This window comes from Pezoporus wallicus, unplaced genomic scaffold (genome assembly GCF_028554395.1).
Source record: "Pezoporus wallicus isolate ANWC-B61680 ecotype Strahan unplaced genomic scaffold, APGP_CSIRO_Pwel_v1 scaffold_6445, whole genome shotgun sequence".
Lineage (NCBI taxonomy): Eukaryota > Metazoa > Chordata > Aves > Psittaciformes > Psittacidae > Pezoporus > Pezoporus wallicus.
In genome coordinates, this window is record NW_026641753.1 from 665,247 (window position 1) to 682,621 (window position 17,375).

At 46.3% G+C, this 17,375-nt stretch overlaps 1 protein-coding gene across 7 annotated transcripts in view; it reads left to right on the forward strand.

The window, feature by feature from the left end:
- The window catches only part of PASD1 (PAS domain containing repressor 1), a 96,242-nt gene extending 85,970 nt beyond the window's left edge, over nt 1-10,272 (forward strand). For 5 of the 7 annotated variants that reach the window (XM_057425253.1, XM_057425251.1, XM_057425254.1 and 2 more), the window contains 10 exons: nt 895-976; nt 2,146-2,269; nt 3,031-3,140; nt 3,602-3,688; nt 4,590-4,748; nt 5,384-5,584; nt 6,200-6,405; nt 7,207-7,299; nt 7,755-7,962; nt 9,159-10,272. In XM_057425253.1, the coding sequence (XP_057281236.1) occupies nt 895-976; nt 2,146-2,269; nt 3,031-3,140; nt 3,602-3,688; nt 4,590-4,748; nt 5,384-5,584; nt 6,200-6,405; nt 7,207-7,299; nt 7,755-7,962; nt 9,159-9,317 (1,429 nt within the window). In that variant the 3' untranslated portion in view covers nt 9,318-10,272. Of the gene's footprint in view, nt 1-894; nt 977-2,145; nt 2,270-3,030; nt 3,141-3,601; nt 3,689-4,589; nt 4,752-5,383; nt 5,585-6,199; nt 6,406-7,206; nt 7,300-7,754; nt 7,963-9,158 lie in introns of all 7 variants that reach the window. The other 2 variants (XM_057425257.1, XM_057425255.1) reach the window with 2 other exon arrangements.
- The last annotated feature ends 7,103 nt before the right edge of the window (nt 10,273-17,375 follow it).

Here is a 17,375-nt window from a genome sequence, read left to right on the forward strand (position 1 = left end):
ACAAAAATTAAAACATGCTTTCAGGAGAATTCATTGCCTACAGTGGTATAAGTGAGTTCAGCAACTTCTCTTGCCTCCAACGAAGGCTATGGCTCATTAATATTTTAGCATCCCAAATTCTGGCACCTTTCCATGCTCATGATCCACATGCACTTAGAGAGTCTTTAAAACATCCTCTCCAATTTATCCCAATAGTGAATCATGTGGCATTGTTTACTTTAAATATTTTCTTGTGTAAGAGAAAAAAAAATGCTAAAGAAAGCAAATACACATTTTTAGATCCCATTCGTGGGCATTCCTGCACCTGGGAAGCCGTCGGTTTGTATTCAGAGCTTCCATGGGACCATGGGATGTTAACATACCCATTTTCTAATGCTGCAGGTTAGAAAATAAATGTATCTTTGCTATGGCAGTTTACCTGCACCGAAGCTGTAGGGCTATTTTTCTGCCTGATCATTGAAAATGGGAATATCCTTTATCAGAAAAATTGTACTGAAGACAAAGCACCCATTCTGTCTTCAGTAACCAGGTGCACTTTGCTTTTAGATTAGTTTTCCTTGAAGGCACCTGAGGCTGAACTTTGCAGAGTGTCTACTTTTGTGCTTGGAATGATTAGTGCAATTAACCATATAGGCTCTGCAGTCCTGGGTGCAGTGGGACTGAGACACTGCCCTGTTGGCTTTAATCGATGAATATTCAGCATGTGTTAGTCAGTTACTCACAGACTGCAAGGCTGTATGATGATGTTCCTCTAAGCACCTTGTGTATGAGAGAGGGGGAGTCCGTGTGCGCTGTGAAAGCTCCGTGGTGATCTGTATGGTAGGATACTTACCATAAAATAGATGCTATCCAGAGTGAAAAAAATGGATTTTAATTTCTATTTACTTTTTTTAGTTATGCAGAAGTTCGAGCTGAAAGAAGGCGAGATCTTGGCCTTGAGGAGTCATCAATTGAACTGGCATCCTCTTCTCTAAAGGTACCGTATCCCTTCACGGTTGAATGAGTAGGTGTTTAAACTGAACTGAGTAATCCCTTGCCAGTCTTGGAAAATACCTGTTCTTTCTTCTCCCAAGTCTTCAGTTGGGTTGTGATCAAGGTGGACCCTGAGAAGGTTTCTATTGCATGTCTCTAAACATCCTGATTCAGGCATATAACTGCAAATTCAGCCGTTCTGCTGTTCATTATCTTTCTGAGGCTGTTACACACAGAAGAGGTTAAATCACCTCAGTTCAGAAGCAGAAAAGCAGAGCTGAAGGAGGCTAGATCGCTGTACCTGTCACCATTCACAAGGCACAGAGGATCTGGGTGCAGGGCAGCCCCACAGAGCACCTGGTTTGTTAATGCCAGCTCACCACTGATACTCAGGTGAAGATTGGAAGTGAAGGGAAAACACTCATTCTAGATTTCAGCTCTGTTTACACCACTGGGCAGGATCACATCCTTGTGGCCAGAGCAATAAACTTCCATGGCTTGCATCAGACTGGCATCCCAACACACCTGCTCAATTCACAAGGGCATTTTAATTACTTTTACGTTCTTCCTCTCGGTAGTTTACAAAGACCAGTAAGTGCATTTTCAAGTGGATTGATGTGCAATTATAATTCCCTTAGCCTCATTGCTCTTCTGACATTATTTTATAGAAGCTGTATGGGATGTATAGGGGAAGCTGTCCCAGAGACCTTTTGCACTTGAGCAAGGACCATCTTGCAAGCAGCTGCTTCTCTGTCAGCACAGTACACTTCCAAGTCTTCTTCCCCTTTCTATGTGGTGGCTGAGATATTTTTCTGCAGACCTGAAGCTGCATCTTTTGATGTAAGGCAGGTGGAGGAGAGGCACAGTGATTGCTCCCACTGCTTCTGGAGGGGAGTGGGAGGCTGGGAGCTCCCAGTGTGCCACGGGCAAGAAATCAGACATCCCTGAAGAAATGGGGCAGGAGGAAGCCAACTATAAAAGCATAAGGATACCTGAAGGCTTTAGGGTGAACGCAGAGGCAGACCAAATACTGCACGGGGGGTTGGTGATGAGGTGCTGCAGTGCTGGCCCTTTACACACCCAGCCTGTTATATCCTATGCAAACAAGCAGTCAGCTAGGTGGAGGACCTCTCCAGCACTGACGATCTCACCACTTGTGCTTCGCTCCTGCAGAGCCACAGCAGCTACCTGGATGTAGGGCAGTGCGGCAGCAGCCAGGATGCCAGCCGGGAGGGAGTGTCGCTGTCGTCCCACAGCTCCCGGCGCTCCTCACACACCGCTCTCTCCGACTCCACGTGTAGGTGCCAGCGCAGGTCACCTCCAAAACACAGGGTTTGACTTTGGGAGTGCTCCAGTCAAGGCAGGAGTGGGGTGCTCAGTGTGTCCAGGACCAGCACAGCTTGTAACTTGTGACTGCAGTGCCCATGCAGGGGCATGGGTAGAAGCTGACACAGGGCTTTCCTTGAAAGCATAGAAATATTTGGGTTGGAAGGGACCTTAAAGCTCATCCAGTTCCAACCCCTGCCATGGGCAGGGACACCTTCCACTAGACCAGGTTGCTCCAAGCCCCGTCCAGCCTGGCCTTGAACACTGCCAGGGATGGGGCAGCCACAGCTTCTCTGGGCCCCCTGTGCCAGTGTCTCAGCACCCTCACAGGGAAGAATTTTTTCCCAATACCTAATCTAAATCTACCCTCTTTCATCTCAGAGCTCACCCCTCCCTCATCCTATAACTACATGTCCTTGTAAAAAGTCCCTCTCCAGATTTCCTTTAGGCCCCTTTAGGTACTGGAAGGATGCTATAAAGCCACAGCACCTTGCCAGGGGAAGAGTAGGAAAGTTCATTTCAAGGCACCCATGGAGGGAAAGCTGAAATGTGGTGTTAGCATCAGAAGGAAACCTGTTGAGTCAGGCAGGGAGCCAGAGGGGCCATAGCGGGGCAGTCTGGGGACCCAGCTTGGAAGCTTTGTCACTGCTCATCTGTGTCCTTGGAGTTCAGGCTCAGCCAGGGTACCCAGGCACAGGTCTGCAGCATCATAGCAGACTGTCTCTTTTCCAGCCACGTCATCCATGCGACACACGGACACCAGCACTCCCACCCGCCTGTCAGTGCCGGGGGGGCAGGTGGAGAAGGCAGCCCTGCGGCTGGCATCAGCTGGAAGCGCTCAGGTCAGTGGTGCCGGCAAGAAATAGTGTTATCATGTCGTAAAGAAATGAGCTTGATAAACTTTAAGCTTGCCCTCAGAGAGGCTAGATTCTCACCTCCAAGTGTGCTGGGCCTGGGCACAGGGCCGTGGGGAGTGCAGCTGGCCAGCAGAGCCAGTGGAGAGCCGCTAGAGCCTCCTCTGCTGCCTCCGTTCGGGATTCGGTTTGCTCCTCCAGGCCAAACACCTCACACTACGAGTCCGCTTTTCTTGGGGTTTGTACGTGTGAAATGGCATTTATCCAAAAATGGATGCTGACACCGAGGAGGGCATGAGGGAACTTAAATTCTCCCTTCAGACTCATCCTCGGATCAACACGTGGAGTTGTCCAGTTCCCTCTACCCATCACCAGTGTGAGCTGGTGTTGCACCGGCTCTGCGTCAGAGGTGCTATGGACCTACAGTAAGGCGAAGTTTTCATTTCTAGGCCATAGCAACTCCTCCAGCCCCTGGTGAACAGCTCCCTCAGCCGCCGGTGGCTCAGCTGGCAGCCCCCTCTCAGCACGCTGTGATGGTACGTGGTCTATTTCTGTTAAACACTGGTGTGGTCGGTCAGTGGGACAGACTTGGTGGCTCCAGTTCATGGTTCTCACTCCCTTGCTGGCTCATCCCAGCGTGGGGACAAGGTTTCAGTGCCCTTTCTGTTGCTGCTACTGAGATTTACCTGAAGCCAAATTATGACAGCTGGAGACAGAGCAGGTAGGAGAGCCAAGGAGATAGTGTGGGAGGTTTGCACTTGTCAAAACCATTGGGGGCTGCTGAAGGCTCATCTCTGAATTGCTGGCTACTAACTACAGGCTGATATGATAATGAAGAGCTTTATTGCCCTGGTAGAGGAAGGGGATGTCACAGAAGGTTTGACTTAGGCCAGAAAAAGAAATATGTGGGAGTCACCAACTGTAACTGTGAGGCCCATCCTTGCAGAGCTTTGAGGTCAGTGCAGTGAACATTCAGACTATAATACACGGATTGAAGGTGGTCAGCACAGGTCTGAAGGATGGATCCCAAGGTGGGATTGCATCCAAACTTGGGCATGGCATTTGTCAGATACAATTAGCGGCACAGCTGAAAGCCAGGTCTGGGAAGGGTTTGCATGCAGTATCTACCACAAAACACAAGTGGTCCAAGATCAGCAGGGAGTCACCCTAAAGGGACAGGAAGTCGCATGTGTGGACCCTACATCTGCACAGGAATTTAATAGGCCAAGGTCTGGAATGAGGCAATGAGTATGAGCCAGTTGTGCTGCTGCTCTGGAAGTACAGTCACGCTCTGGTTAAATATGCAATTGCAGTTTTTTGTATCATATTTTCTATGGCAAAAGCTGAAAATCAGTTGTTTCTCTGAAGCCCACATCACTATGAACATGAATAGCAGGACTGGTTCCACACCATGATCTTGTTCTCTGTTCCCTGCAGCCAGTGTACCATTTCCCGACCCAGCTGGGGATGATGCATCAGCTGAAAGAGCAGCTGGAGGAGAGGACTCGCATACTGCAAGCTGACATCAAGACGCAGCAAGAAGAGCTCCATGTCATCAAGGAGCAGCTCCAGCTCGTGCAGGACTCCAACCTGCAGGTATTCACTGCCCCCAGGGTTCTCAAACCCACAAACCATTTGCTTTTCCTTTGAGCAGATCAGTAACAAGATTGTCAGTGGAAAACACATTTAGAAATGAGCTCCGGATAAATTGGTAGTTTGGTCTCTAATGTGGGAGTAGTATCTCCCAAGAGATGAGCGGTGTCAGTTTCTGCTTAAGTACTGAGTCACTATTTTTCGTGATTTAGAAAAAACTAATCTCAAGCTAATCCAAATTTCCTCCTGTGCAAAAAGTTTGGAGATTTGGTGGCTGGTTAATGCTGCTGGACCCTATTGCGTTCCTGCAAAACGCAACAGGCATAATGAAGCTCGAATGGTCGTGGCTCTGAATAAGTATTTAGGCACAAGCTAACATTTGATTTTCTGTTATTGATGGCTCACGTTGCCCTGAATTTAGAGATGTTGGTTTCCATGCCCATGGCAGGGGGACTGGAACTAGATGATCTTAAGTTCATTTCCAAGCCTAGCCATTCCGTGATTCTAAGATGCTGTATTGCTGCTGCAGTGTATCTGTGCTGATAGAGACAGTCTGGGAGCTGGAGCCGTTACTTCCCAGGCAGCACAACCACCATATGAGCTGTGACAACTCCATTGTGTGTCTCTCTTATCTGAAGATGCTGATGCAGCAGCCGATCCCCATAGTCTTTAACAACCTGCAGCACCCAAACCCCAGGAGGCCGCCACCGGGGACACCCAGGCAGACGACAGCCAAGAAGTCACAGCAACAAGGCCTTACAGGGATGAAGCACTACTGCAGCACCCTCCTGCCCTCACCACGCCAATTCCTCAGGGACCCTTGCAGCGTGGCTGCCCAGGTCACTCCCTGCTTTGTTATCTCCATATTACCCCCTTCCTGGCTCTTAGATACTTGTCTACTGTGTCCCCCCTCTCCATGGTCCACAGAGAGGACCAAACCACACATCTCCTCTGTGTTGGTTTTACTCTGTAGCCTCCATTACAAAATTTGTCATTCAACTGTAAAAATAAACCCCAAGCAGCCTAAAAGCATTAAGCCTTGGGGACCACTGGAGCCATCCTGGTGATCAGAGAGGAGCTGAGTGGGAGATTTGGGCTCTGATTCGCTTCTCTTTGTGACTGCAGCATGATGCTGGTTCATAGCCAGTGAGTGTAGTGACTTTGTAATGTGGGGAAGTAGCTATAATTATAGAAGATTAATTTTCTTCTGCCTGAGAAAGCTTGGAAGGCAGGTTTGAAAACCAAGTTTGTCATCACTAGATCTAAACCCACTGCATAGATGGTCACATCTCTTTGGGAAAGAATTGAGGTGTCCAAAAGCAAAAAAAGATCAAATCTACTGCTTTAAAGAGAAGATGAGACTCTTTGTTTGGGGACTTGCTTGGAAACTGTTGTTTTAGCCTTCTATTAGGGAACTGTAAAAGCTCACATGGGTATCTATGTCTTCATTTCAGGTACAGCAGCAGCAGCAGCAGCACCTAGTGAGAGGAAACCAAACCCAGCAAACACGTCTGCCGGGGCAGACGAGCATTTCAGTGCCCCTCTACAACAACCCCGTGGTTTTATCACAAACACATCCCATTACAGTGGCTGCACAGATGCCAGCTGACGGCAGTGAAAGGCAACTGCAGTCTGACTACAGCCAGGACAGGAGCCTCAGGTGTGAACACAGCCCTGCTGGGACCATCCTGATGGTGGTGACAGAAAGTGGCAGTACCTGGGCAGCAAGGGGGGCAGGCACATCTGGGTTTGGGGGTGATGGACTCTGGGTGCCACAGCAGGACCATAAGGATGTTCCCTCCTGCAGACATCTGGGTTAGTGGTGAGCCCAGCATGCATGCAAGCAGGGTGCTAGGCACACCGTGCTGTACCCTCAGGGGCCTGAAATCCTTTTCTCTCCATATTTCCATAAATTGTCCATGTAGCTCAGCAGCCTTTGGACGCCTTCTGCTGTCAGAGGGAGTGAAAAGGGAAAAATAGTAGGGGCAGCTTTTCCCAAACCTGTGTGTGCTTGCTCTGAAGTGTCTTTTCTCCAGGCAGGACAAGTGCTGTGCCAAAGCCATTTTTCTTTTATACAATGCTGGGAACACTGTAAAACATACACAAGTGCCCAAACTATTCAGCCGGCTTTCAGGGAGGTATCTGCAGACACTGCCTTCAGGATCCAGCTGTTTCAAAATACTGTGTAAGGAAACAAGATAAACCCTGGAGGTTTAACCTTCTATAAGACATACCTTTTTTATACATGAAAGATTTAGCAAGTTTCAGCTCAGCTCTGTGAGTGCATCAGACAAGGTGATAATAGCATCCTATTTCATTAGCCTTTTTTTTCAAGGTGATGGTTTGCATGTTTTCAGGGAGGGTTTTCAGGGGGGATTTTCAGGGATTTGTTTCTAGAGACAGACAGCCAGGTGTTTGGACCTCTCCCTTCCCTGACCATCCTGTTTTTCTTCCACCGCAGGATGCTGTTGGACCAGTCTATCCAAGCCATGATGCCTGCCACCAACGGCAGTGGCCAGTCCATGCAGAGCAGTGCCAGCAGGCAGCAAGGAAAGTGAGTGAGTCCTTGGTGTCTTTTGTTTCCATGCAGTGTTTTAGTAGGGCACCTTCAGCACTGAAAAGTATTTTGAAGAACTTGAACATGGTCATGCAAATGCAAAGTCTTGGTGTTAAAAGGAACAAAAGCTCATCTGGTTAGGAGAAAAGTAATGGGAATATTTTTAATTACAAAGAACTATGTGATGACTAAAATGCTTTGTAAAAAGGGATGGGGTGTTAAGTATTTTCTATCTTTTGCAAAGCCTAAACTGCCTAATCAAGTTATGGAGATGTATAGCCTTAAAATACCTTAATGTTCTGCAGTTCCAGTCCATGCTTGATGGAGAGGGGGAAATCCAGGGCCTGCTATCACTGCTATCTCAACCCCTGCTCTGGTTGGGTTCTTGCAGCACCTGGGCTCCCCAGGGCCTGCTCCAGGGTTCTCATGTCTGATTTTCCTCCTCGTGGCAGATTCGTTGCAGAGCAGCAGATCTTGCCTCCCCCAGTACAGATGCACCCGGTTACCCGTAGCACTGTCCGACCTCCAGCCCCATCACCCGTTTTCTCCCCGTCCCTGATGATCCCACACACCAGCTTCACATCCCACCAGGCAAACACACCGGTTCATCTCCACCAATGGCCACAGCAGCAGGTTCAGCAGCACCGTCTCTACCTTCAGGTAATGGAGCTGGAACATGTTTCTGAGGGTGCAGAGGGATGGGTTTTGGGGTTGGGTTGGGGTTTTATTTTGAAGGAGTGGGGCTTCCCTGGCTAACTGAACCTGGTCAGTGCACTTCCACGTCCTTCATTCCCATTGCATCTGTGTGTACCCAAAGTGCTCAGCCTTTCCAGGCTGCCTCCGCACCCGTTCAAAGCCACAGTTTCCGACAAACTCATTTATCAGTTAGTGTACAGAAGAAATACCCATTTTTGTGAACACAGTGGGAATCCTGCTGTAGATGTGAAACGTGATGAGGGATAAGCTCTTTTGAAAACATGCCTCCTGCTGTTATGTCTCAGCATAACAGGGTTTTTGTCAGCTGCCATCACTGCTTTCTTTTAATAAACGGGTGTTTTACAACAGAAATCTCTGGAGAAGGTGATTTTGATTTTCCAAAGCACAGCTTCATCAGTGCATGGCAAATTAATGCTGCCAAGAAGAGGGTTTGTTGAGTGCGCTGCAATACACTCTCCAACGCTTGCCTGGTTGGTAGAGTAAGTTATGGCCTTTCAGGCAAAGGTGATTGATAGAAAACAAAGCAGGAGCTGAGAGTAGCCATGCAGCAGGACTGGATTTAGAGTAAGAAATGAATTGCCAGCAAATGTGGGCATGAGCCATCCCAGCTTTGGGTACACTGAAGTCCTGAGGACCTGTGATATGGGCAGCAGAATGATGATGCTGGGGAAGATAAACAGCTCCAGGGCAGCAGAAAACCAGGCTTTGGTGCCACAGTACCTTTAAGTGGGAGTTTGGGGTCCCAGCCATGGGACCATGGACAAGGTCACTTTACAACCTCTTAACTGGTTGCCTGAAGATCCTTCCCATGGAAGATGGAAGTTGCATGTCCTGCAGATTCCTACCTTGTGTCCAAGTAGCCTTTGAAGTTCTCCATTCCTGCTGGGCTCCCCATGGGGCTGGTTGGTAGGATAGATTTGTCCTGCTTCCACTCTGTACTCTCCAGGCATTGTTAGTCATGCTGATAGCACCAGCATCCCACTGCTTGTCCACAACCTGCACCCTTGATGGGTAGAGGTTACCTTTAGGACTTGGTCCTCACATCCTGGTTATGAGCCTTAGCACCAGCTCCACAGCGAGAGGGAGAATGGATGGGTGATAGGGCAGGTCTGACCTGCCCCGTTTGTGTCTCCTGGCAGATGCAAGGTCCCGAGCTGGTGCCTGGGGGTGCACAGCGCATTCTGCAGCCACCCCATGCACCACAGCAGAACCCCCTGAGCTACTTCCTGCACCCACAGCAGCAGAGCCGCCACACGCAGGGCCAAGCCTCCGACCTGCCTGAGATGCAGCTGCCCTGAGCACCAGGTCGGGTGCAGGGAGCACCCTGGGCTGCAGCTGCTGCACCCTGGAGCGCACGGAAGGAGCACGACACTGTCGGAGCAACCGGATGGGTGACGTCGGGCCCACAGGGAAGGTGGTGGCTGGAGGGACCAGTCCCCACCAGGGATGGATGGCTCCGGGGCACCTCATCTGTTGGGATTCGTACATGATGCTGCTCTGGCAGCTGTATGTGCCCTTGCCCAGCACCGCAGAATGACTGGAAGGCAGTGGCTTTCTGGCTGCAGAGAGGTTATTTATTGGGTCGCTGTGAGGATTGCTTTGCAATGGAGAAAACCCTTTTCCATTCAGGACTTCAATGCTAAAGTCACTGTGAATTTAAGCCCAGCATTTGGAGCACACACACGGACTGCAGCGGTCTGCAGGATGCCGTGGGATCACCATGTATATAACTCGTTTCGCTGTAGTAGGTCCATTGTGGATTCCCTCCCCCCCCCCTTTTCTATACCTCAGTCCCGCAATTTTTTGTTTTCCAGGAGATTGGATAATGCTGCTAATTTACGTCACACCACTTTTGCCTGAATTTCTTACTGTTGTTATACCAGCTCACACCGCAGCTAGTAAGATACTTGTCATGTTTTATTTTGGTGAATGAGTGGAGATAAATTTATATGGTTTTTACTCCCTGTAGCCACGTATTTTTCAGGTTACAAAGAACCCTTACTCGTTCTTTTATTGGTTGCTTTGTTTCTAGTGATGTAGTTGTGTGTGTTTCTATACATGAAAACAAACATAGCAAGCATAGAACAGCCTGTGATGGCAAACTGTGTGGGTTTGCTAGATCATGTTTCCATTTGGCCAACCTAAATGAATCACAAGGACACAAGAGATGTTCCGAGTCCATAGGGTCAGCAATAAATTGTATTTTTGTAAATCATCACTTTTAAACTATAAGTTTATATGTATGAATCGAAAGCAGCAACAGCAGTTTATTCCTCAGTGGGTGTGTGGTTTAGCGTCCCTACTCTTTGTGTCTTTCCAAAGGCAAAATGAAAATGTACGTTTTTGAGGTGTTCATAGCTGAATACTTTGGGCACTGTTAGCCCAAACGTAGGCGATAGATAGATTACTATAAGCTTTGCAAGAAACTGGCTAGTTAGGACCAGGTCTATCTAACAGCTAAGCTCCATCTGGCAGTCAGAGCGAGGTTTGGGGCTGCATGAGTTCATAGCTTGTTGAATCCAAGCAAAGTGTGCTGCTTTTTTTTTTCCTTTTTTCCTTTTTTTTTGTTTGCTTGTTTGGGGTTTTTTGTGTTTTTTTTTTTTTGTTGTTGTTTTTTGTTTATTTGGTTGGGGGTTTGGCATTTGTTTGCTTTTTATCTTGTGCAAGCCGCTTTCTTGGCTCTTGGCACCACCCACCACAGCAGCTGGTCACTGGTACTCACTGATAGAGCAGCCTTTGGCATGAGCAGCCCAAGCAGCAGGGGGGAAGTGGGAAAGTTAGCATGAAAAAACCTGGACGTACCTAACAGTACATGGATCTATAGCTAGAGATCTCTGATGCTGTAGGATATAGCTCTGTCTATAAGTTATAGACAAAGTCTTGGCTTTAGGGCCAGGTCTAAGTGCTTGGGCTCAGTGGCAGGGGACAGAAAAACCTGCGTGTCAAACAGGTTGTAGCAGCCCAAGCTTCCCAGCAAGCTCAGGAGCTGAAACAGTGACAGCCTCAGCCCTTGTCTCTTAAAGCCCAAGTCCTGAGGAGAACCAAGGGTCCTTTGTGCCCCAGCATCATGTGAGGGTCTGCAGCAAGGGCCAGCACACAGCCTTTGTGGTAGGAGAGTATTTATCTTTATTCTTAAAGCACTGTTACTTTTAGGGTCTCCCCCTCCCATCCTAGCACAGTAAAACTGCTCATGAGGTTAGAGCAGGAGGAGTTGTTATATTTTGGGGGATTGTTTGGGGTTTTTTTCCTTCCCTCTGACCTTGGCACATAGTGGGGAAGCAAACACACACATTTAGGGCTCCACTGTTGTGCACAATCTGTGGCCCAGTGTGGCAGCAGGAGGGAAAGGCCATGCATCTGCCCATTAAACCTGCATTGCCCCAACACACTACCGTGGCTGTTCCACAGTGTCCCATCACGGTACAGGAGCCCAGACATGGTAAGTGTCAATCAATCAGAGGTGGTGGTGGTTGTGGTCTGGGGCTTGGTAGCCAAGGGGCAGAGTAGTTCATTGGCATTGCTGTGGCTTCAAAAGCAAGCCAAGTCCAACAAAAGCAGGTTGGGAAGGGGTTTGGGGGGGAGGTGGGTGTGCCGGATGGGGCAGTGCACGGACACAGCCCTGCTGATGGCAGTTCTGGGCTGCATAGACAGGGAGGGAGGGGGGATGTGGGGTGGTACTGGCACCCCTGCTCGCAGCCTCCCAGCACGGAGCACAGGAGGTTTGCAAGGATGTTTACATGTTAGATTGGCCTTGCTAAAATAAGAGACCTAAAATGCACTTTATCATGTGTCCCCCCCCCCACCCCTATTCCCAGTGCCCGCCCCAGCCACTAGCCCAGCTGCTGGCCAGCAGTGGGTGGCTGCTTGGGCCCAGGCACTGCCTCTCGGGTAGAGCCATGTTTTCCAGACATGCTCCAGAGGACAAAATCCCATAGTCCCTTTTTGGGGTTTGCTTGGTCCCTGCTTGGTCTGCCTCCAGGCTGGGGGCAGGCTGAGTCAGGGCTGTGGGGGTTTTGCCTTCTGTTGTCACTTACTCTCAAACAAATAGATGAATAAATAAATACCTTTATTCAGGTTGATTTGTATTTGTTTACCTCAGTGTTAGCGATGACCTGTGTTTTTGAGACCCATTTGGAATTGAGGGTTGCTGGTGGGCTTGGTGCTTATAAGAACACAGATGTGTGACTTGTTGCTGACGAGCAGTGGGTGGGAAAGTGACTGATGCCACCTGTGTCAGGATTGGGCTCCAGTGTCAGTGTCAACCTAGTAGTCATTAATGTTCTGAGGCTTTCTAGTAGACAAGCACCTATATACTATATTTCTCTATATAGATATACAGATAGATGTATTTTTAATATACACATTATGTGCATGTATATGTATATCTATATAAAAATACATATATATAGGCCACACAATTCCAGACCTCTGAAAACACAGGCAGCTTTAATAAATAAAAAGTCTTGCACTTTTAGCATATTTGTACATATAAGCTAAAGCCTGGTGGGTATAATCAGGCTGGTTTGACAAACACAGTGAAAAGTTATGTATATATTGTATATACTCCATATAAAAGAAAATAAGGAAAAAATCTTAGTATAAATCTTGTTTTATTTTATATGATGTCAAATATAGATACCTTTATAAATGTTACTATTCTTAAAACTATTTTGTAATGGGGAAAAAGGAAGTGTCTTATGAAGATGAAAAGTAAAGATTTTATTCTTGTCTTGAATCTATGTCCCTGCACAGCTCCATTGAATGGGAACCCGTGCATTTTGACGAGCTTTAAACAGATTGTACATAGCATTTAAAAAAAAAAAAGAAAGAAAAAAAAATGGAAGAAATAAAATAATACTTGTAAGAGCTCTTATGCAAAGTGTCCTGTTGTTATTCCCTGGGTCCGCTGGGGATCAGGAGCTGCAGGTGTATGAACAAGTGAAAGGATGGGGCTTAAGACAGAGGCTGGGATTTCAAGTGCCAGAAGCAATAGGGCAATACATAAATTAGAAAGAAAAAGGCATCAGAGTCAGTGTAGACATGTCTATGCACTGTAAATGTTTTAATTTGGATGCGAATAATGAGTAACAGGACTCTTTCTGGGCTAACTCACTTGCTGTCATGGCACTGAAGCCAACTTGACTGTACCCAAGGCTAAAGTAGTCCCAGGTTTCAAAACCTGGGTCTCCTCTTTGTTTTTCCTCCACTTGTGGGGACGCTGGCATCCTAGCGTGGCTTTTTGCTTAGCCCTTGCTTTGGAAAACACTGACTAAACTTTAACATGGCTTTAACATGACCAGTGCTCTTGAAGAAACGTCAGAAACAGCCCATCCTGAGAAATCATAGTGCCTCAAATATAGATTTTTATTTTTATTTTCTTAAGAAGTGAAACAAATTTGTAACACCCCATTTGTCTTACAGTACTTCAACATACAATACATGGTATAAAAGCCAACCTGCCAACACAAACCTGTGTTGCCTTCTTGGTAAAGTGACAAAGCTATAGCAAAAGAAAAGACAAAATAGCCTATTTTTCTGGAAACAAATTGGAATATTACTTTTTGTTTTGGTCCAACTGCAATCACAATCGAGACCCCTGTATGGTACAACTAGATGAGCAAGTTTTAACAAAAATCAGCACACAGCTACTTTTTAGTCACTATAGCAGCAAACTCTTCTAAAAATACATTATTTTCTAGGCATTAGAGTGATGAACAAGGCTGTTGCTTTAGGAATGGATGGAGACACAGAAAGCTTTTTCTAAATCACACGGCAGTGACCACTTTAATGACCTGGGAAATGCTACTGGTTGAGTTACAAGCAGTTCTCCCTGCCATGGTAGAAAGCACTCATATTTTTATTAATATTAGTTGAGCTGTTCCCTTACCTCATGTATCCAAGCCCTCAACTCGGCACACAAAGAGGTCAAGCAGACTCTTGGACGACCAGGGGAACACTGCAAGTCTGCTGGTCACCCCCTGGGCTAACAGTTACACCTGACAAAAGGCACCTTACGTGCACAACGATGCTAGGAATGGCCTACCCAGTAGGAAGGACTGTGCAGCACGAGCTAACAGCCACTGAGGAGGTTTGAGGGTAAAAAACCATGGCATAGCTGCCAAGTCACACTGGCGATGCTGCAGCAGGTAGTGCAATTTTAAAACTGTATAAACAGCATCCCTAGTTTTAGCAATCTCTATGCTACCTACAACTATGTTGTACTGAATCACATTCATGTATCACCTATGACTGAACCTCCCAGAAAAATAAAACAATTCCATGGAAATGGTTACAGAAAAAAGCAACACAGATACGTGAAATGACACATCAGTACTCACTTACTTAACCACGCTGCTTCCTGTTTGTGAATGAACTGCTCAAAGTTCAAAAAGCACTTCTAAAAACTCCCAAGTTACAGTCCCCCCCCCCCCCCCCCCCCAGGAAATAGATGAGTAATTCTGGGTCAGACACTCTGCACCCACCAGACTCCCTGCCAGCACTTCTGCTTAACTTCTGCTACACATGGCAGCTGCCCTGCCCCAGAACTGTGCACACTGACAGTGGCCCCATGCAATGGGATGTGAATCTGGGCTCATCTTTGCATCACCAGGAACTTCAGATGGCCAAAGCACTGCATCACACAGGAATTGCTGTCCCTGACAGCAACTTAAAGTCAAGGGCTTTAAAGTCAATGCATCACCCTTTGGGACTAATGAGAGGGGAAAAAGCTTCTATTGCTCTCACTTCCCTGATCCTAGCTAAACTGGGTAATAAATATATGCAAGCTTAGCTCCACAACAAGAAAGGAGCTAGCCCCTAACTCCAGACTTAGTCACAAGCAAAGCACAATACTATGGCACACTGTGGAAACAGCCCAGCACACACACCTCTGGGTCATGCTTTTAGGAAAGAGCTGGTGTTTGCTACATTAGACCTCCCCAAAGGATTGGCCGTGAGCTATAGGCTCCAGAAGGAAGAATCTACCAGTCAGGCAGTTACTCAAGTGCCACCAGCCTGCTCCATCCTTGCCGAGGCTGGATGCCTGGCCACTCTGATTACTCTGGCTGGATCAATGTGCAGATGTATTACAGAACAATGTAAAGACATTAACCTTTTGGGGAAAAAAATATACACAAATTGAACAGAAAATGCACACAGTTAAAAGTCAGTGTTCCCCTACATAACCTAACTTCTCACCTTAAATCTATTTATTTTTTAATATATATATGCTGGTAATCTCTCTTTATACATAGATACATGATAGCTGACAAGAGCTACTACACAAGTGGTAATGACCCTACAGCCTCTCAGACTGACACTAATAGAAAACATATTCTAAAAAGGTGCTCAGTTCTGCACAACCAAACCAAGTCACGTCACAAGGCCACTGTATTTTCCAGGTTCCCACAGTATAGTCTCATGTACTTAGAAACTCAACATCTTGGCTCTCAAGAAAGAAACATTACTGAGTTTCATATCTCTGTGCTACCTTGCTTAGCAAATAGTTCATACCTTTACTTGAAATTAACAACATCCCTCATAAACCTTCAAAAGCTTTTTGGATGGGCTGCTGCAGCTATCCTCATGCGGCTCCATTACTTTTGGCACAGCTATTTGCAAAAGAATTCACTGAACAGACCTTATCTATGTCCTGGACTAGAACAACATCACCTGCTTTGTATTTCTAAAACATTACGAAAACAGTGAGTAAATACATTTTAAAAGTAACACAGTGTCGCCCTACTTTGCCTCAGAAACAAATCCCTATAAATGGATAAATTACTTTTTTTCTATTTTATACATAAAAATACAAATCAGCATTATATTGTACCAAGTGTTAATTATTTTGTGAAGGCTTCTGAAAAAAATCTTCCTCATTTCTCACATATATGATATAGTTTTTGGAGTTACTGTTCATTCAATAAAACTTTATTTTACATTAATACCTGAGAGTATGGGGGAGAGTAGCAGAAATAACTCACAAATTCATTGCTCCTGGTCAAAACTGTATTCTTTAGAAGGAGCACGGGAACTTCAACACTAATTGCAATGTTAGTATTTCATCAAGTGCTTGTAACACGAGTCAGAATTTCATTTTATTCTTCATTCGTATTAGTATTGCAAGAAAAGCATCAGTGAATGACACCATTCCCATCCTGCTGCTTTACAAAACACATGCACAGTATAAAAATAATGCTGCTCTGCAGAAGAGGATTGTCAAACAGGCTTTAGAAACAGCCTTTCTTAACTAGTTAGCAGAGTGTCCCAGTTTATTTTGTTACTGTTAAAATACAAGCTCTTTCCCCTCTTTCTTTGCACCCATTCTAGCACCAGCTACCACAGGTTCAAGGCCAACCTTTATCAGCATTAATACTGGCAGAGCTTGCCTGCTGTATAATTTTTTACACATTAAAAATGCCAAGTCAGATTCCAGAAGATATCATGAAGATATCTTGTGAATCATGTGAATCATGCAGATAGAGAGAAAACATTACAGCAGCAATAACCCACAGAGCTCCAGAAAAGAAAAAATAATTATTAGATTGAGGTATGGTACGCAAAGAAGCAACTGCAGTGTGTCCCACTAGCAGTTCAATAGTCAGCATTCAGCTCACCATGAAGCAGCTAACATGGTCTGTGCTTGGGCTTTCCAAACACAAGCAAAATAATACATTTCATCAACATGCTCCTCAGAAGCCAACAATGGCTCCTCTTGGAAGATGAATGACAACCACCATGGTCACACAGATTTAGCCATCGCTTCCCCTTGATTTCAACAATCTAGACTAGCTTTTGCATCCACGTGCAGGCTGGCTAACCAAACAAGCCTCCATCCTTTTCACCTGTACTGTAGGAAGACTGGTATGAAAGTGGGAAAGAAAACTCACATACAGGCTGATCTAGAGGAGCAGGAAAGCAGTTGTTGCAAAAACTGAGATGTGGGCTGGGAGAATGCAGTCTGCAAACTGCTGACAAGAGGCTGGAATCTGCAAGAGTCCAGAACCATCAGTAACACCAAAGCAGAGGAATTGAGAGCTGGGCAACTTTCTTCTCTAATCTCATGCTCCTGTGCCTACCATAGCCTCTATTATTAGTCTTCACCCTGCTTTGATCCCAGTCCACGTGCAGGTTTGGAAATAGCTAATTAAACTAACCTGGAAGACAACCTCTAAGCTGTCGATACTCCTTTTAAGTAAAAATGGCTGGAAGTCATTCCTTTTATCACAGTAATAGAAATTGTGTGAGAGCACATGCTCTAACAGGTGTCATTCAGGCAGGTCTGCAATAGGTCACAGCCAGTATTTCCAAGCAATGTTGCATATTTTAATAACATGGTAAAGACAGTTTATCACTCA